Source organism: Zeus faber, assembly GCF_960531495.2.
Source record: "Zeus faber genome assembly, chromosome: 21".
Taxonomy (NCBI): Eukaryota; Metazoa; Chordata; class Actinopteri; order Zeiformes; family Zeidae; genus Zeus; species Zeus faber.
Genome location: NC_137208.1, coordinates 16,010,884 through 16,031,161, shown reverse-complemented (window position 1 = coordinate 16,031,161; position 20,278 = coordinate 16,010,884). Strand labels below are relative to the sequence as shown.

The window sequence follows — 20,278 nt, the reverse complement described above, 5'->3', positions numbered from 1 at the left end:
GGAGGCCAAATAGATTGAATCAGTTTCATTTATTTTAGTCCGAAAGGAATCGCGTTTATAAATACATTGCTCAATATACATGCATGTAAACCATTGTTATCGCCCCGTTGCGTCGTTCGAGTTACAGTGCAGCAGCAAAGCGTCGGATCCCGTGTAGTTTTACCGAATCAACAGATTACAAAACAAAAAAAAAAACAACTAAAAGCATCAACAAGACTTGGAGCTGTGGAGTCATTCATAGAAGGAAGTTGCAGAACAGCGTTTCGGTGAAGTGATTCGGACATTGCATGGCATTTTCAATTCACCGCAGTTTCAACAACACAATCATTAAGGGGGGGGGGGGGGTGGGGGGGAAGCATGCACGTGGGGTCTGAATTTCAGACACGAGCAGAGCCTCTCGGGTCCCACAGGGACACACATACCGGAGGCTGCCGGCGCTACAGTTTCCACCAGGTAGCGGTCAACATTCGTCCAATTATATCGTTAGAAAAACAATGATAAAAGCCTGAATCACATTCATTCCTATTGTAAACCACTCGATTTGGCTGCCGCTCGCCGGCCGACATCTCTAAGAGGTTCTTAAAAGACAGACAGGAGGGTAACAAACGAGCAAGGATGCAATGTGGAAACGACCGGGATATTGGACATACCTGTAAAGAAGGCACTTGTTGCGGTTTTTTTTTTGTTGTTGTCCCCCCTCCCCTCTCCTCCTTCGGAGGGCAGGTAAACTAGACAAGCAAACTGGCCGGCAATCGATTATCACTATAATAACATTTATTGGTTCATTGTTATCGAGCCCAAGCTCTGAAATGCCGGTGCGAGGGGAGGCGGGTCGGGTCAGTGGAGTCCTCCTTGTGGGCTCCCGGATCGAGTGTTTCACACCTTCGCAGCACGTCGATCCGGGGACGCCAGTAGAGCACTGCATTGTTGGCACGATTCTGGAGGGAGTGTGTGTGTGTGTAAGAGAGATATGGCCTTCAAAAATTAGGTTGTGTGTGTGTACATTGTAAATGTAGGTGTCTGTAAACAACTGTGTGTGTGTGTGTGTGTGTGTGTGTAAGAGCGAGGGAGAAACATTTTTTGAGTGTGGTGGCGGGGTGGAGTGACAGACTGGGAGACACTGCTCTCGCGGTGCGTTTCGGGCCCGAGAAGCCGACCGTCCTTGGCGACAGACGTTTTCGTTGACCAGTGTCTGGGTGCAAGAGCGGCACCTCTCGCTCTCACACGCAGAGGGACCGGGGGAGGGAGGGGAGACCAGAGGGGAGCCTCCCCTCACACCCGCTCTGGGTTGCTCTCCTTGCTGTAGCGGCGTCTGGGGAACAGCTTCCTCTTCAGCAGGATCAACTGAGGGAGGGAAGGAAGCACGTCAGCAAGGGGGGGAGAAAACGCTGGTTTTTGCCGTCGTTAATGGGTTTGGGTAAGTAGGGGGTTGGGATGGACAAACTTTGACAGGGGCTCGGTTTATTTCCCGCAAAAGGAGCCCAATACCAAATACAGCCCTTCCTGACGGCTGCAGAAAGTCAAGCATACAGCCGTGCAATCTCCGGAGACAAGCATTTGCGGCAGAACGGGTCGTAGTAAAGACAGCCACCCTTCCCAACAAATCGGTTTGTCAAATTTCTGCCCTGCTACGCCCTCCCCTGGCAGCCGTCGGTTCTGCTATTGTGTAAGTTCAAACGACCACAAAGCGGTGCACCGCGAGGGCCGACGCCCGTGGCGCTTAAAGCTCGTTCCGTTATCAGTTGCTGGTTCCAAACCGCCTCCGGAGGCAACGTCAGCACGGGGGCTGTTCGTCGGGAGCTTCGCCAACCGGGTTTCTATGGCCGAGCAGCTGCACACACACGCGCCTAAGATAACCGTGCGCCATGTCAAGAGTCGGGCTGGAGTGGTGTGAAGCACGCCGCCGTTGGAGTCCGGGTCGGGCGGATGCCGGGAGAACGGTACCCGCCTGGATGCATCGCAGTTGCACGCTGAATGCAACTGCGAAGTTTGGCGGCGAAGGAATAACGGACTGGAGGTTTTTTTTTTTTTTGTTTGTTTTTTTCATGATTTGGCCTCGGCCCCTTAATTCCAGCGAAGGGAAATTTCGACGACATCCTGGAGCACACGATCCAACTTTGCGGCAAGGTTTTGGCGCAGGGCCCCTTTTCTGTTTTATGCCCCTGTGCACAAAGCGAGGTCGGTAAAGGGAACATTTTTACTGACTGGTGTGGAAGAGCCTGACCGACCAGTTCAGAGCCGGAGGCCTGAACCCCCGTTCAACACCTCTGGTCGCCACCGTCGCCAAACATCAGAGCCCGACCTCACTGACGCTGGTGTGTCTGAATGGGAGCAAATCCCCGCAGCCATAGCAGCAAAGAGGGGGAGGCATATTAATGCCAGTGGTTTTTAAAATGAAATGTAGCACATGCGGGTGCGGCGTTCGGGTGTCCACAAAGTGTCCGCCACGCAGTGTATATTTGGCCAAAGCAGAAGAGGGACAGCAAATGAACCGTTCGGGACACGGGGACAGGTGACACTTGGGGTCTTTGGAATCTTCCAAGTCTTTAGCATGCAGACTCCACTCCAGTTCCCCCCCGCCCCCACCATCCATCCGTCCGTCCGTCTCCATGTTTTAGAGACACCAAGAGACTGGAGCACTGTCCAGGTTTTAGACATTGCGTTGCGGGGGATGTGAGGGAGCATTCTTCACCGGTCATGTTGTGTTAACCTTTGGTGTGTTTACTGGAGGCGGGTGGGGACGGGGACCCGAGACCGCCGTCGTCACATCGGGCTCGGTATTAAGTCCAGCGGTGTTTGCAAATCATTCTTGGCATCCGTAGCGGCGGCCCTTGAAGCTGGCTGGGTGGGATTTATATCGCAACGGAATAATTTGAATCGATCCGGCCAGTAGTCATTCAGCAAATATACTAGTAATTGTTTTGTTTTTCACCGCCTTGGAGTTGTCTCTCAAGCTCTTGGCAATCGGCAAATATTGGACCTCATGAGAAAAAGGAAGAATATACCTTAGATATGTAGCTGATACTACAGTATCTGATACTAGCTGGGACTCTGTCTACAACACCAGTGTCGTGTTCCACAGGAGATACAAAGAGACCTCCCCGGCTCAGCTTCTCATACCAGTGGGACACACGAGATGGGCACTGATGAGTATTTTGGTCGCAAAGGCCTGAATCATAGTTCCAGGGTGAATCATGGAAACGGCCTTCAAAAAGAAGGCTGTGTGTGTATATGTGTGTACACTGTAAATGTAGGCGTGTGTGTGGTCCCGCACTGACCTGCTCGGCGAAGAAGGAGATGACGGTGAAGACGACGAGTGTCACCAGGACACAGTGTGTCCAGAACTTCAGCTTGTCTCGATACACCCTCCTGGGGGGGACACACACACACACACACACACACACACACACACACACACACACACACACACATCGATTTATTCCTGATGCATCTACAGTTTGTCTATTCTATCTTGTTAAATCTCATCCATCCTCACCGTCAGAAATTACCATTGTTGAATGTAAGTCAGGCGGTCATTACGAATGTCAACAGGCTCCGATGCAGATGCCACTCGCTTTCATGAAATGTTTCCTGGTTGGGTGACATGAAATACAATCCCTTTCTCCTTTTTTTTTTTTTTTCCCTTTTCTTTTCCGGGGTGTGCGGGTGTGAGGGCTGTGATGTGAAGGGAGCGAGCTGCAGTATGTGGCGGGGCAGAAGGGCAACAAGGTGACAAGGGGACATCACCCATGGCACCTGCCCACGCCGACACAAGAGAGTGTGTGTGTGTGTGTGTGTGTGTGTGTGTATGCGCGCGCGCCTGTGTGTGGGGTGGAGAAGGAGATACAGTGTAAAGGAAGGCTGGGGTGGGCTATGGCGGTGGAGCTCACGGCTAGTTTGAGGAGCCTGCCAGCGACGGGTCTAATTTTAAAAGTCTGTATGCGAGGGCAAATTCTCCCTAAGGCCCTGCGGGTTGAGGGAACTGGATCCCGGCAAACCCCCCCTAAACCCCCCGGCAGGATTCCCGCCGCTCCATCCTGACAACACTCACCGGCCCCCCCCAAACGGAGAGCCAGGAATTCTTCACTTGTTTCTTTTGGGAGAGAAGAGGAAAAAAAAATAAAAAAAGGGGGGGGGGGGGGGGGGGGGCTTGATAAAATGCCAAATCGTGCACGGTGACATTCCCTCCCGGCGTCTGTGGTGCCGCCGCCGCGCTACGTGTTTTCCAAATGACCACATTGTCGGTGTTTCAGCGGCGCCGTTGTTGCTGTGTCCTTTTCCCGTCCTATCTGAAATGATTGTTTCACTGATAACTCTTCGTACACATCCCTGTCAAGAGCCGGCGATCCCATTTGAATAAAAAAACAAACAAAAATGGGGTAGGAATCAAGTCCGGCAAACGTAAAACCGAAATACCTGATTGAATGATTATACAGAGTAGAAGTAAAAATCTTCAAATATTAATTTAACGCATGTTCTTTTGTGTATATGAGAGAGAGAGAGAGAGAGAGAGAGAGAGAGAGAACGAGAGCGCCTACGGGGACACAAAGTCCCGACTGATCCGAGGGACTTCGCCCGGGGGCAGCGCACACGTTAAATGATTAAATTTAATAAAAGGATAGTCATACGCTCGCCGCCGCGTATCATTAAACGCACGCCCGCCTCTCTTGCATCAGTGAAAATATCTTTTCGGATGGACAATCCTCGCTGTGAGCTCTGGTCAGGGGAGGTTGTTTTTGTTTTTTGCATGTTCTCGCTCTGCGACTCACCATTCCTGCAGCTCCTGCATGTGTAGAAACCTGTTGCGGTACTCTCTGGGCAACTCGAACTGGGAGGGCAGGGGGAACATGGACTCGTAGAAGTCTCTCAAAACCGCCTTGACCGTGGCGGCGTCCTTATGGCTGTGGTCGATGTTGTCGTTCAGACAGATGAACTTCCTGTGTGGGGAGGGGACACAGCTGTTATTTAACCGGCGCCACAGTCAACATTGGATTTAAACCGTGGTCGAATCCCTCTCGGGGTGCGGGCGGGACCTGGGGTTCTTCCTGATGTCGTCTAACTGGCCCACCACGTGGGACACGTTGGTCCGTACCATCTTGAAAGCGATCTCCTCCTCGCCCATGATCTCGAACCTGCGAAGCAAAGGCCGATGCAATGGAATGGGAAGGGGCAACGATACAGCTTATTTCTTGGTTATTCCTGCTATAAAATAAAATTTTCAGTTACAATAATAGCGATCACTGATTTTAAAGACCTTGAGTGAGTGATTTATTCACTGCTTTAACTCAAGTTTTATACTCAAGTTTTTGGGGAAATAAGCTTTTTGTTAAATTTTTTTTTTTTTTAATGTAGCTGCATCTAGAACAAATAAAATCTCCTTTTCAATGTTTAGATTTTAGATGTTTAGATTTACTGGTCATAAAGTTGATTGTTTTGTGAGGTGTATTTCCCTAATTTCACAGGAGCTTGGCTAGCCTATCCCATCCGCAGCTATACTCTGAGCTAACCAAGTTAGCATGTAGCCCATCGCTATCTCTGTACTGGACAGACAGGGATGAAATTGCGACTGAACTTATCATGTTAATCTGGATAAGACCCTCCCCACCCCACCGCCCCCAAAATAGAGTATTATGTTTAACATCAGTAGCTTGACAGTTTGGACCTACTTGTACTTGTTCTGGTCCCTGAAGGCCTTGTGAATGCGCTCCGTGATTGGCTTGCAGTGGAGAACGAGGCCTTTGGTGACTGGAGGCTGTGGATTCAAACAGTTCTCTCAGTCATTTGTCAAATTAAATGTGAACTCGTTCTGGACGCGCAAAAACTTGATTCTGCGCCATCTTTAAATATATAGAAATCTATATGTGTAGCCCTCCACATCATTTTCATTTTCCATTGAATGAAACTGAGCCCACCACACCCCGTCACACCCCACAGTAGACCTTGGTCACACCAGCATTTGTGACGGCGAAATTTTGCACAGAATCCAATTCATTTCACTACATCTTGTTGAACTGAACACACAAAATTGGAGCGTGGACCAATAGCGACGCGGCATTGGCTCCGTTGCCCTTTGAAGGGCCGGCCTTTTGGAGAGTCAATAATAGAACAAGCTATCATTTCAGATGTGTCAAGCAGCCTATTTTATACAATTGTGCGCTGGCAGAAAATAAACTGTAATTATGTTTCCTCAATTTGCTCCGCCGGTTATATCCGCTGAGCCACGCCGCGTGGTAACCGGATATAGGTTCAGCACCGGTACTGCCTACTTTGGAAAGACACGCAAATGAACCTTGCAGAGTCGGTTCCTGGTGTCACACGAGTGGACGAAGGCCCGAGACCCTGCATGCCGTCGTGTAAAACGACCCCACGTAACGCACGGGATATTCTTCTGGCATCGGGGGCTCCGGCGAGAGTTTTCGTCCTCGCCCCCGCTTCCTGTCTCACCATGCTGGGGTCGTAGTAGGCCTCCTGCGTGGGGCTGACCAGGTGGAGCTGCGTGAGGTTGGTGGGCAGCGTCTTGGAGCAGTTGATCAACATCTGCTCCAAGCCGGTGAGATCCTGGGACATGAGGGAGAAATGACAGTGAAAAATACAAATTTAAAAGGTTACAAAAAAAAAAGACATCAAAACTAATAAGAACCAAAACTTGCCACTGAATGCGAGAAAATCGCTTGATTCCAAGTCCAAACAAGCGGGCGTCCAGCCCTGCCAATACCTGATTTTTGACGATCGATTATAATTCCCGTCCCTCTCATACCGTAACGCAGGCAACCGAGTTCGACCACAGAACACTGTGCATTGTTGTACGCGAGCGTAGTCTGACCGCGCGCGCCCACCTGCAGGCTGAGGGGCAGCTCGTGGATGCGCGTGGCGAGCGTGCGGATCTCGCGGTCGGACAGGACGGCCGAGTGGTCCGTGTCGATCTCGTCGAACACCTGCGAGACGTTGAGCTGCTGCAATGCGCTCATCAGGAAGTAGAAGTAGGAGAAGGCGAACTGCATGTCCGCCGAGTGACGCACGCGGTGGCCGGACGTCTTGTCGAACTCCTCGGGGAACCTGCGGGAGGACAAAGGGTTTGAGCTGCGAGAGGAGTTCCGCCGCAAAGGCAACTGAAACTGAGGAAGGGATGCACGCTGGGACCAGATACCCGTCCAATGTCAGTCTTAAATAGGGTATCGGCTCACCAGAATCTGCCAAATACCAACATCCGATGCCGATAATATAAACATTTCAGAAATGAAAGAAAAGCAACTTCGTTATCTGCGTTTGGACTCACAAAAGCATGTTCGATATACCAACCAGAGGAAATAAGGATCAGAGTTAATCGTTATGTCCTACTGACCCCAAACCATCGGTCTAAGGCTGAACCATCAAGGAAAACTGATCCGTAGTGGTTGATACGCAAAGTTTGGGAAAGTGCACAAGTGGCGAAAAAGAGGGGAATTTGTGCGTCCCTCGACGGCACAGCTGCACCGGGACTGCCCGATCAGCCTCTTTAGCGCCGATTGGTCGGACCCGGCCGGGAGAGTTTTTCATATATGTCGTACTGTCGTTTCAGTGGGGGACCGCGCCGGTGCAGGACACGGAAATGCCCACAGACCGCTTTGGCCAGCCAGCCTTTTTGTGATGACTATTAATAAAACTCACGCCATGTCGGCGCCCCACTGCCAGAAAGACTCCCGTCTCCCTCCCTAAACCCATACATGTGGGTAGAGACTCTCAGGCTTTTTGCTCTTTGTGGCTGGCAAGGCCTCAATCTCTGCAAAGAACCGAAGGAGCTGTAGGGGGAAAGGTTGCACATACCTCTCCAAATGAGTTTCCTATGCCTCAACTCCCGCTAAGTTCGTAAAAACTACCGTAGGCAGGTAAGCAAGTCTAGTGCAGCCTACACTGCAGCCAACACCCCTCAGTTGTAGTCCACAGAAGAGCAGGAATAGGGAAATCAGACAGCGGAAAGAACAGTTTGGTGGTTCAGTTTATTCTCTTTTCGAGCACTCACGTGTCTTGCAGCTCCTGCATGATGAGTCGGTCGATCATGTGGGGCATGTGCGCGGGAACTTTGCGGGACGTGAAGCCGAACTGGCTGTTGAGCAGCCTGTTGACGTGGCGCAGGGAGTCGGCGAAGGTGTCCTGCAGCCTCCTGCCGACGGCGGCGCCGTTGGCCTGGTACGTCAGCTCCTTCTGAAGACGCTCCTTTTCCTGAGCGGTGGGAGAACACGAAAGACGCGGCGAAGGATGGAAACATAAATATGTGAGATAAGAGCCATACGCGATGCACTTCAAAAATGGCTTGTTTACCCATTTCTAAGTGGCTTTGGAGTGGAGACCACTGACCTCGAGCAGCTGCTGGAAGTACTTCCTCCTCTCCCAGGGCAGGAAGCCTCTGTCGGACGAGATGTAGTGTTGGAGCCTCCTGCCAACCGCCGGCCTCTCTGCCTGGCCCTCGGTGCCCTTGACCTTGGGAACGCTTCCCACCAGTGTGTCGAGCAGCTTGGAGGACGGGGGCTTCTCGGTCGCTTCTTCCCCACTGCGAGATTTGGGAGACACTGGCTTTCCCCCGGGTCGTTTCATGGGGTTTCCGTCTCCTTGGACTCGGATCGCAGGAGTCAAAAGTTGAACAGTCTCTTGCCTTTGCTCATTTAACTTCTTCAGGATGTTTTTTGGGGGACGTTCGGCCAAGGCAGGTGGTATTGCCCCAAACTGCTCCGCCTCCGGGTCTGTGTGCGGTGTATCCTGGGCTTGCTTTACGCTCTCACCCTCTGGGTTGGACTCTGTGGCCTGCTGCTTCGGCAAGAGCTGAGCCAGCGTCTTATAGGGCCTCAGCAGTGCGGCCTTAGTGAGGTTATAACCCTTAGCCGTGATGTCACCAATCAGAAGCTTCTCCTCCAGTCTCTGCAGCTTGCTCTGCACGGCCTCAGGTAGAAGAGATACGTTCACTACGGGCACATCTAAAGCCGCCGCGGATTCTCCATCAGGCCTTTTCTGGATCTTGGGGCCCCTTTTCTCCTCTGGGATATCCGAAAAAGGGAACTCGGGCTCTGGGGTGGGGGTGGGCTTGGGGTCCTTGTCTCGTCCGTCCTGGTTTGCGGTTTGGGACCCGTTGGCCTGCGGAGCCTCGCGGGTGTCCACGGCGACGCTGAAGCTCAGGCTGAACTCCGTGTCGTCGTCCCCCTGGCACGTGAAGTTGTAGTGGATCTGGGTGCTGTTGTGGCCCGGCAGGAGCAGCAGGTGGACCGTCTTCCACTTGTTGGCCACGGAGGTGTGGCGCACCGCCGCGTTGTCGCTCACCTGGGCCTCCGACAGCCGGCGGGCGATCCGCTCGAAGCTGAAGTAGGGCCTGATCTCCCCCACCGGGAGGGTGTACAGACTCTGGTTCCTAAGCAGGGTCACGCGGTGCAGCTGGTCAAAGTGATCTGAAAGACAGAGGTCTCGTGGTTACACTAGACTCTTCATGTGTGAATGCATGAATCAAAATCAATTTTCCTGTTTCTTTCTTCTTTAGGTTAGAATTACTGTTGACTTCCTAGTCACCTTGGCCACAGTCCCCGACGTCGAAGCCGCAGGCGAGCACGTTGCAGGCTTGGTCGCAGAACTTGTCCGCCAGCCAGGAGTTGGCGCAGCCTTGGTTACAGTAGGACATGCCCCCCAGGCCACCAAGGCCTCCTGCAAACTGCCAGGGCTGCGCTCCAGCGCCGCCGGCTCCGCCCCCCCCACCCCCAGCCCCAAACCGGCTGGATCCCCCGTTACCTGCCACGGGAAAGGAATGAGATGATTGGTGACCTCAGAGGTGAAGACTGAAAATAAATAGGGTGACCTCTTGACTCTATGGTGGCATGGGTGTGTTTTGTAGCCAGTAGCCTTTAGCCTCCACCATATCCCCCTCTCTCTCTCTCTCTCTCTCTCTCTTACTCAGGCAGTCCCCTCCGTCCCAGTCACAGGCTGAGTTGTTGCAGGCCTTGTCGCAGTAGCCATCTTTGATCCAGGATCCAGGGCAGCCTTCAGCACAGTTGGGAACAGGCCAAGTGAGGTAGACCTGTAAGAAAGAGGGATCGGATAAAAGTCTGTCCGTATCTGTACTTTCCCAGGGCCAATTCAATTCCCAAAGCTCCTGTTTTTTATTACAATTTATACAATTTTTCAACTGCGTTCTTTCTTTTGGACTAACATATTGTGATGGTTGCCACTTGTGGGAGGGGGGTTGCAAAGTGGGTGGGGGTCACACCTTCTGTCCTTTGGAGTGGCTGAAGAAGTCGTCTGGCCAGACATCTTTGCCAAACATGACGTCGTCGTTGAGGTAGATGAACTTCTGGGAGAGGCCCGGGATGCGATGGATGTGGGTCTCTATGGCGGGGGAGCTGAAGGTGGGCAGATGGCTGTGATTCTGGAAGATGTCCTGTAAAGCAAATCGTTAAACAACGCGTCACATGTGGCCCTTTCCCAATTCGGGAGGAAAAAAAACAACAAAAAAACAACAACATTGCAACGCTTATTAAAGTGAGTTTCCTGCGGCTTCCTTCTCACCTGGTGTGTGACCACAGTGACTCTGGAGTTATCCAAGTTGAGCCAAGACGGGATCTGCCCGTTGGTCACGATGAAGATGTGCCGCACCCAGGGTGCGTGTCTCTCCACCGAGCGCAACGAGTAGCGGAGCTCCTCGTTGTCCTCAAAGCGGCTGGCGGAGACGTCCTCATCCTGTTTGGACTGGACAACGGAGAAGAGCAGCAACATTTAAACATTGAACGTAAGGGGGGGGGGGGGGCGGGGGCATTACCCATCCCCCTCTGACTTCCTCATCTTTTCGCTGATTTGCGGACGAGTGGCTGCGGACAGTTGTAACTTCAAGACACTGTTGACGACTCTTTCCTCAAATTGCTTAAATCGACGGTCTTATTGTTGTGTATTTGACAGATCTTGTAGCCCGTTAAGACGCTCCGAACACTTCCAACGTGGAATTACGTTTTTCGGAGAAATGGTTCAGAATTTCAGGGACCAGCGGAAGCAACGTATACCTGCGAGATGGCCGTGAGGTCCCAGAACAGGTAGCTGGGGCTGACGGTTAACTCCTTCCCATCCAGGGTCAGGTTCTTCTTGGCCTGCTGGGTCAGGTCGGTGAAGTCCTGGGGGCCGTTGAGGTGGAGCAGGGCGATGCTGGCCTCAGAGTACAACTCAAACTGCACGGGGCGAGTGAAGAAAAAAAACGTCAACGTTGAACACAGAGCCGACCGCAAAAATCCACCGTCGGCGGCTGGAGATAGGGTCGATCGATACGGGATCTTTGGCTTGTTGAAAGGGAGCCAAAGGATGGGAAGCCGCTAGACGATGTGGAAATTCATTGATAATGTGGTGGAGACATGAGATGCAAGGAACCATGCAAAGGGGAGAACAACAGAATGTTTGCGGACTATTCAATTACGATCGGAAATTTTATCAAACAGATTAATTGTTGGATATTAACGCGGTGTGGATGATCAAAACACCACATCACACTGAAAATCCTGAAGAGCAGAAGCCACATACTCACGACCTGCACAACATCGTCCAAGAACAAACTTTGGCACATGTCGGGCAGGCATGTTAAGAAAGGCTCTTGGAGGGGCTGCACAGCAGAGACTTGGAAATCTCCCCTTGCCAGTTATAGACTCGGACTAAGATGGGGAGTTAAGATAAACAAAGAACTTGTCCCGGGGTTCAAAGTCAGACCTCGGACCCAAGAGCGTTCCACTGGAAGAGGGATTGGATCGCAGCAGTCTGGATCTTCTGCCCTTGGGAAGCCCTTGCAGCCTCCAGTCGGAACCATGAGGAAACCAAAACCTGTCTGGGCGGTCGTTGGTGGGGACATGGGCGCATGTGTTTATGTTTGTGGGAGACTTTGGAAGAATCTGTGACGTTGCGATGAGCTCGACGGCGGTCGTTTTGAGGCGGCTCTCCCCGTGATCATCGTGGAGGAATGCGCGCTTGGTTTGTGTGTGTACGCGAGTATATATGTGTGTGTGTTTTGAGATAGCAAGCGAGGGAGACACCGCCGGCCTCGCCTCTTTCAAGCCATCTGTCCTGTCTCCATCTATCCTTGAACCCTAAGCCTCCCAGGAAAGACTCAGCCACGTCACATTCCATCCGCCGACACACAACCCAAATATCGGACGTAAGCCCACATTCTCCCTTGCTAGACCCTCCTTCTCCGTCAGCCTTGACTTGTCCATTGCCGCCGCTCTTGTTTTAGGTGAGGATTACGCCGCATTGTAGAAACGCTGCATGGAAGCAGCCAGACGCAGTGTTGCCAGGATCGGATTGCCTTTTTTTTTTTTTTTTATTACAGCGCCATTCAAATTCACAGACACACACAGACACAGACACAGACACACACACAGACACACACACAGACACACACACAGACACACACACAGACACACACACACACACACACACACACACACACACACACACACACACTCTATTAATGGTGGGTGGAAAGTATCATAAAATATTATGAGGGTTACCCATCACAGAGATTGACATCCCGGAACTAGAACGTTGGCAAGTAGGTGTTGCCAGAGCCGCCGGCGCTCCGAGTCATAAATTGTCTCAAGATTAAAACGTCCTGTTTTTCCCTTGCGTCAGACACATGACTAACCAGGGCAACCCAGGCCAATATCTAACTGCAGATTCTGACATCCACTCGGCTCCGTGGTACAGTAGCTGGCATCAATGACGGAGAGTGAAAGCGAAATTCTAACGAAACTTCTCAGGTGTATAAACCACTGACTCGCTCCATAGACGCTCGATAGGCACGTGTAGGGAAATGGCTTTGTCTCACGGTGAGTGGGTGTGCCCGGGTGGATAATTGTACCTCACTTGCCGAATACTGTTTTCACAAGAGCTTGACATTTTGAGCTCTTAGTGCCAAAACCATATCTTGGCCAAAAACGTACAGCATTGACTGTGAAATCGAGGCATGGCAGCAGGCATGGTGGTGCGGAGTTCCAAAGAAAACATCTTTGCCCCATCAGCCCCCCCAAAACAAACAAACAAAAAAAAAAAACACCGGTTTGAATGGGAGGCACCTCAATATTGCTCGCAAGGGCAGTGACACAAGTGGAATACTGGGAAGAAATTTGATTAAAAGGACTGCTTGACCTGGGAAAATCCAAATCAAGCAGGAAGGCGGGGGGGGGCAAACAAAAAAACGGTTCAAGCGATTCACTCCGGCATTCCGACGAGCTCAAACCCAGTCTCGGAGGGTTTTTTTAACTCCTGGGTGAGAGGTCGGGATGACAGCTGACGCAACAAATTAGCTGATGTAATGCGTGCTTTGTGGTAAAAAGGTGACACTGCGCGGACAAACACGGGTTTAGGCGAAGGTACAAAAATACGCGCTTGCATCAACAGCGGCAGAAGCGACACCAAACGCCGGCGCTCCCTTGCGGTGGGCCGCACTTCACAGGCGGCGGCACAGCAGTTGATAGGGGTCGCGGGGCGGCTTTCATCACCATAGCACTCAGTCTAACGCCAGCTATAAATACCGGCCATCTTTCCACGATCAACCTTCCCAGCACTCTCCTTCTCTTTCTGGTTCTCTGTGGACACATTATTCACCGCATCCATAGCTTCATAGAAACTGTCCCCCCGCACCGGGAAGCATGTTGAAACCGGACCCCCCATATATTGAGTGATTGTATCACTGATATCATTCCGCCATTCTTCCAGGCCCCTCGTCTCCTTAAAGTGCCACGAGTTAGCGAATCTCTTATCAACACGGACTAATCGAGAGTCTTGGCGGCTGGCCTGATCGACTAATTTGATTTTCTATCAGTCTTCAGGGCTCTGTTGGAAAACCGCTCAGAGGGAAGGGTGCATTTAGTGGGCTTTACATAATGGGTGACTAGACCACTTCGTCGCCAATTATTAAACTTCCACCAATCAGAGAAGCAAACCACCCGTCACCAGAGCGCCAGGGGGGACATGACAAAACTTGGGTTAGACACTGGTGGAAGGGTCAACCTCGCAGCTGTGGTCATCAACTCTATGACTGGAAACCCTAGGCTGCTCTGGTTATTTTGTTGCTGGGGTGAATCCGGGTAGCTGTCCGGGCTGTCCCAAAGGAAATCAAAGCATTTAACCCGGGGATTATGAACGCCTATTTGCCAACAGAACACACGCACGCACACCATTTACCTGTCAATGCCATTTTATTTATTTCTATGTGTGTGTGAGAGAGAGAGGCAGGGTAGATGTATTGGCACTGGTACTGTACATGTGTGTATGTATCCTATGTGTGTGTGTGTGTGGTCTGCAGGGTTGATAGTGCAGGGAAGGTCAGTAAAATCCTGGCGACATTTGAGCACGCTGGCTGGCGCCATTCCAAACAGTTGCGCGTTAACCCTCGATCCACTGGCTACGGTTACAGCCCTGAGGTCAGAGCCCCAAAACCAACAGTCATTAACACATGTCCACCGGACCTCATCGGTAGATTTCCAAAACAAATGATGCAGAGAAACAGCAGAGGAGCAGATTACTTTATACCGCAGCAAATTAAGGGTTGTGTGAATCTGTTGTACCGTATGTATTAAGCGGAGGTTTATGTTGTCGCAATCAGACCAAAGATTTGATTCACTGTTATTTCTGAGCAATTTCTATACACTGCCGTCTGCCAGAACATGAAAAAATAACAACAATAAAGAAAAGAGACGACTCCATCAATACATCTCTAATATCCGGAGGGTGAGACGCTCAATCAGCCTGTTGGCTTTGTCCTCTATCTTTCCATCCAGTCTCTACGGAGGCAAAGGCATTACAAAACAACGCCATCCTCACTATATCCCCCATCAAGGATAATCGGCCACGCGGGGCGGGCGGAAGACAAAGAAGGCCCGGTGAGCAAACCTCGAGACCTCTCCCCGTTCCTCGCCGCGTCCGGTGTTGAGACGGGGACCTAAACGCGGCACCGGCACCAAACTGTTTACTTTGATTATCTGCGAGTAATCCGGGCCTCGTTACTGGCATTCCTTCCCCTCAGTGTCCCGAAATTATTAGATACACGAGCCACCAGCCTCGGAGCCGAACGGGAGGGGGGCTTGTTCTCATCCTTGTCCGCGGCAAACTGTTTTAAAATAGAAAAAGACCGTATTTAGGAGCGCTGCGCGCCTCCCCCGTGAGAATTGACCCGACATCCCAGATTATTCCTCGTTTGGATCACAAATCTGCAGCGTTTAAAAAGACTGAATCCTCATTTTGTTCACATTTAAGTCCACAATGCATCCGTCTGAGGTGATGGCGTCACTGCATCAGCGTACTGGTAGGACACTCACAGGAGGACACCTTGCGTTACATTTCTGCATCATCCCTCTCGTGCGGTAACACACTTAAATAAACAAACTTTTAAAGTGATGCATATTATTCCCTGCATCGAGGGAAGTGAATTAATGAAATAACTGAAATGCAATCGATTAAGGTGCAGCAGTGGCTCGGGTGGTATAGCAATCATTGAACACTTAACCCTTAAGTGTCTGACGGCCCAAACTGCTCCCATCAATCTGGTTGCCACATGGGTGGTACGTATGTATTGGTGAAGGAGAGAAATGAGTTTAAAAGAACCTTCAGCGGATAGGATAACATTGTACAAATGCAATCCACTTACAATTCAAGTTCATCATGTTCTGTAGACAAGCAATAAATAACATGTACAACTATGCCCCCTGGTGTTTTTGAAGCAATGTGGAGTACTCAGTCTTACTGGTATCTGCCTTTAAATTTGCTTGCCAGGCCCAATACATACTGAGGAAATTGGGAGGGAGGTCTGCACTCTACATGGCCCCCAAAAAGATTGATAACTGGTCCCAGCAGCATAGATCCCCCATATGAGAAACAAAAAAAGACATGATTGATGTGTGAAAAAACTGGTTCTTGTGCGTTTGTTTTGGCGTCTTTCCAAAATGCCGGCAAAGTCACATCCAAGAACTACGGAAGAAAAGTAATGCGGTGCCGCGGACACAAAATGTCCGACGGCTTTGGAAACCAGCATTATTGGACTCACAGTCACGGGGGTATCCGCAAGAAAATCCTTGTATTGTCTCACAATGTACACAAGTAAACCTGAATTTCAAACAGAATATGACGGTACACGGACCTCTCGGACACCCTGGGGATTAATAAATCCTACCGATCCATACCTGTTTGATCCTGCTGGTGATGGCGGAGGGCAGTTTGACTCGGAGCTGCTCCGTCTCCTTGAAGGAGGCCGGGAAGCCGCTCAGATAGGCCAGGCTCTGCATCCGCACCAGGCCCGGAGCCTCCTTATCTGCCGTCTACAGGAAAAAAAAAAAAAAAGAGAAGCCTGATGCTATCATTTGCCCTGTAACATCTGTCGTCAGTCAATTCACCGCAAGAGTATAAATGTGACTGAACAGAGCCACACGTTCAACATGTTAACGTCTGAGGGCCGGCCTGGTATTCAGGAGCTCAGTAAAACAGGAAGGTGACACTTGAAAACTCACGAGGTAACATCTGGAGACAGAGTGTTTCAAATCTTCTTTTGACAGGTCTTTAAAGGCTTTATCCGCTGTAGAAAACAAAATATGAGTTAGGCTAATGGTTATAGATAGATAGATGGATAGATAGATAGATTATCCATCTCACAAAGGGAAATTACAATGTCCCAGCATCTCACATCAAAAAACAATAATAATAACAAACAATATAAAAAAAAAAAAATAGAAATATAAAGAAGTGTCAACGTCTGGAAGGAAAAGTGAAATATACAATACACCTCACAGTTAACTGTACACAATTAAATATATAATATGGCAGGATAGCAGAAAATAAACCTGAAATGTTGACATATTTAGGCAACAGAAACCTGAAAAAAGTAACTGTTAGGCAATAAAGAAAATGGCAGGATAATGGAAAATAAAAAGGAAAATAAACCTGATATATATATATATATATATATATATATATATATATATATATAAATAAAAGGAAGTATGGTGCGAGGGCTGACAACTCCCACGAAAGGTCTGAAAACATGATTTACCGTCAACCTGGGTGTGGAAGACAACCACGGAGGCAGTGGTGGAGGGGTGGAAGGGTTTGGTGACCAGCATGAGCTCCTTGGCGGTGGAAAAGGAGGGCGAGAGCGCCGGCAGCTCCTTCACCGTGATGTTGGCGGGAAGGGCCGGGTCCAGGGCGAGCATGGGAGCGATGATACAGTGAGTCAGCAGACATTCCGGCTTACCGCTGACGGCCGTTGGGACAGGGGAGGAGAAAAACACCAAAACAAACAAACACATATTCAGGATTTGAATAATAACTTCTTCTTGCAGGGTAGCTTTGCACATCCAGGCACTTCCTGCCGATCGTCCCACTGGGTTCACACCTCCTACACAGGGCTTCCTTTGTGGCAACTTTACACTGCTCTGAAGAGAAAGCTGATGCAACCGTGGGGGGTCGAGGGGGCCGGGGTGAGTAATTCCGCACGCATCTACATGTATAAGGTGGAGGTGGAACGTATGACCTCATACGGAAAATGCATCGCTCTCACCTGTCTTTTGGCACCTCAGTCGTATCAGTTGCATTTCTCCCCAAAAGTTCCCTACGGGCAACAAACAGGTACACAACAAGCAAATGAGCGACACTTGTCTCAAAACATGTGCTGTCCGCTCTATGTCACAGAGGCAAAGTGGAGAGCTACCATTAAAGCAGATTAACTGTGATTTGAAACAAAAAATCATTTACGCCAAATCGTCGAGAAAACGGTTATGCCATAGCTCGAGTTTATAAGGCCAATTGTGACCACGTCTTGCTATTCAGAAAGGGTGGGCTTCATTTAAGCCCTCTCAGCCTTGTGGAAAATGAAACATTTATATTTGACAGCGGCCATGGATCGAGCTTATTTTCACACACATCGCAGGAAAAAAAGCTTTTAAGTTGAATGGAGAAGGTTGGATTCTTTAACAGGGAATTTCAAATGTACACAGACATAACATATAGTATATATTAGAATTGTGTGACATTCATTCTAAAAGCCCTCTTCCCAAATTTGGAGGCAAAAATCGATCCTGAACAGAGGGCTACGGTTTGCTGGACCATGGGTTTAAAGCGCTAGAGAATTAGCGAGTAAGCGGATAATGGCTTTATGAATGAAAACGTGCCAACGAAAGCATCTACGGTGACTCATGGAAGTCATACTGTAGGCCTGCGCCTTGGCCTAGGAAACACTGGGTCCCGCAGCTACCTCAGAGCTTTCTGCTCCTCCTCCAGCCGGTCCCGGACTTCTTTCAGCTCCTTCAGTAGCGCCGTATCCGTGCCGTTCACCCATGTGTACACCACGTCGATAGGCATGGGCAGACACAGTCTACAACAAGAACAAATGAAATTTAAAAAAAAAACAATACCGCCACATTGCAAACTAATTTGAGTCTTAGCGCATAACCCGATGAAATTACCTTACGCCATCATCACGGGTTAAGTGCCTTGTCTCGAGGACACGACAGCATGCTATCAAGAGGAGTCGGGGATCGAACCAGCAACCCTCAGATTACTAGATGACCCCGCAGCTACTGCCCCCTGACATCATGATACTGCCCGAGACACACACACACACACACACACACACACACACACACACACACCACACACACACACACACCTGGATCCCTCACCTGCTCTGGAATGATTTCCCACCGACGTTATCTCTGTAGGAGTCGAACAACACGTGGTACTGGTCCCGGCTCCACTCCACCACCACCTGTGCAGATTACACGGGCATCGGATAATGTCAAAAAGAGCCGCGGCGCGCACACACCCGAGCTTGCGTTGAGTTGTGATCACAAACATTTCAACATATGTTTCGCGAAAGGGCGGGACCGTGACCGTGGAGCTTGACGATTTCACCAAACAGCATCGCGAAAGGCTCAACTGACCGCGATCGGCGCGGTCACAGGTGAAGTGCGACGGTTCTGGGATCGCCGCGCAAAACCGGACCCAAGCCGCCACGAATCCCTCCGTTCGAACACACGCGTCTCACCTCCCCGAACTGGAAGGCGGACACCATCATGAGCACCACCCCGCCGAAGCAGACGTACAGCCCGTAGCGGTGCGACAGACAGGTGTACGTCTGTCGTTGTAGGAGCTTCAGCAGCGAGGTGACGATCACCATGGTTCCTCTTTGCCAAACATAGTCTTGCGAGCGTCCAAACCGGCGTTTGCGCTACGGCCGAGCGGCGGGCTCACGCGGGGAGAGTCAACATCGGCGCCGCGGGTCTCGGCGTCACCTGACGGCGAGACAGGCTGTCATCCGCACGGCGACACCGCGGCACTTCCGGGAAGCGCGACGGCGGTCGTCGGCGCGCCCCCCGGCGGCGGGGAGGAGCTGGCCGACCGCGCCGCCGGGCACCCCGGGGATCTCGGTGCGTCGGGCGCCCCTTGCCGGATAGACCCGCGCACTGCAAACGCCTCTTTTTTTTTTTTTTTTAATTTATTTTATTTTATTTATTTTATTACCGTTTATCGTCTGTTTTCCAATCTCTCGACCAGCCCGGCCCCGGCACCCCTGCCTCCACCTGCGGCTGTGAAAGACCTCATCGCGGTCATGTGTAGTTGCTCATGGCGGGGCGGTGAGCCTACGCGGGCCCGGTCACGACCGGAGGTCACGGGGAGGTCGATTTTTTTTTTTGGCCGCAAAATTTGGAAATCACCGTCTGTTCCCGTCGCACCCCAACCTCGATGCCCCTCCACCGCCTCCAACTTACCCCCGTCCCCATTCCTCCGTCTCCAGCTCCGGCCGCCGCGCTCAGCCGGGGTCGCCCGGGGCGGATGATCTCCCTCTCCCCTCTAACCCTATAACCCTCACCCTAACCCCTTCGATAATGTGAATTTAGAAGTGTGGAAAAATCGGTAAAAAATATGCAAGAGACATTTGCATACACAAGGAATTTGTCATGGTGAGGATTGGTGTGTTTCTCTACAGACAATTAGCATAAAAAATACATCAAATGAATAAAGTAATAAAATAAAAAAAATAAAAATAATAATAAAAATAAAAATTGTCAAATATATGTACACAAATTGCCCCAAAAAATACAAAACAGAAATTGCCAAATATATATATACAAATATAAATTTATATTAATATATATAAATAAATATATAGATGTTTTTTCTTTATATATATACAGAATATACTTAATGTGATTCTACGCACAGGATAATTTATTGGTAAAGGTATATAGGGCATAAACGATTGATTATTTATTTGTACTAACTAAAGTTATTAGAGTCTACG

The 20,278-nt window shown here is 50.3% G+C and overlaps 1 protein-coding gene across 1 annotated transcript; it reads right to left on the bottom strand.

Annotated features, from left to right (window-relative positions):
- Positions 1-19: 19 nt before the first annotated feature.
- gnptab (N-acetylglucosamine-1-phosphate transferase subunits alpha and beta) lies at positions 20-19,156 on the bottom strand. The gene is made up of 21 exons (XM_080022025.1): positions 19,022-19,156; positions 18,657-18,742; positions 18,230-18,349; positions 17,537-17,587; positions 17,030-17,232; positions 16,491-16,555; positions 16,167-16,301; positions 11,010-11,171; positions 10,522-10,701; positions 10,223-10,393; positions 9,910-10,033; positions 9,532-9,747; positions 8,335-9,413; positions 8,000-8,199; positions 6,837-7,056; positions 6,445-6,558; positions 5,667-5,752; positions 5,034-5,132; positions 4,770-4,937; positions 3,279-3,369; positions 20-1,344 (listed from the first exon to the last, which is right to left on the bottom strand). Exons 1-21 carry the CDS (start codon positions 19,151-19,153, stop codon positions 1,273-1,275), a joined length of 3,774 nt encoding a protein of 1,257 aa, XP_079878151.1. The 5' UTR covers positions 19,154-19,156; the 3' UTR covers positions 20-1,272.
- Positions 19,157-20,278: the final 1,122 nt, after the last annotated feature.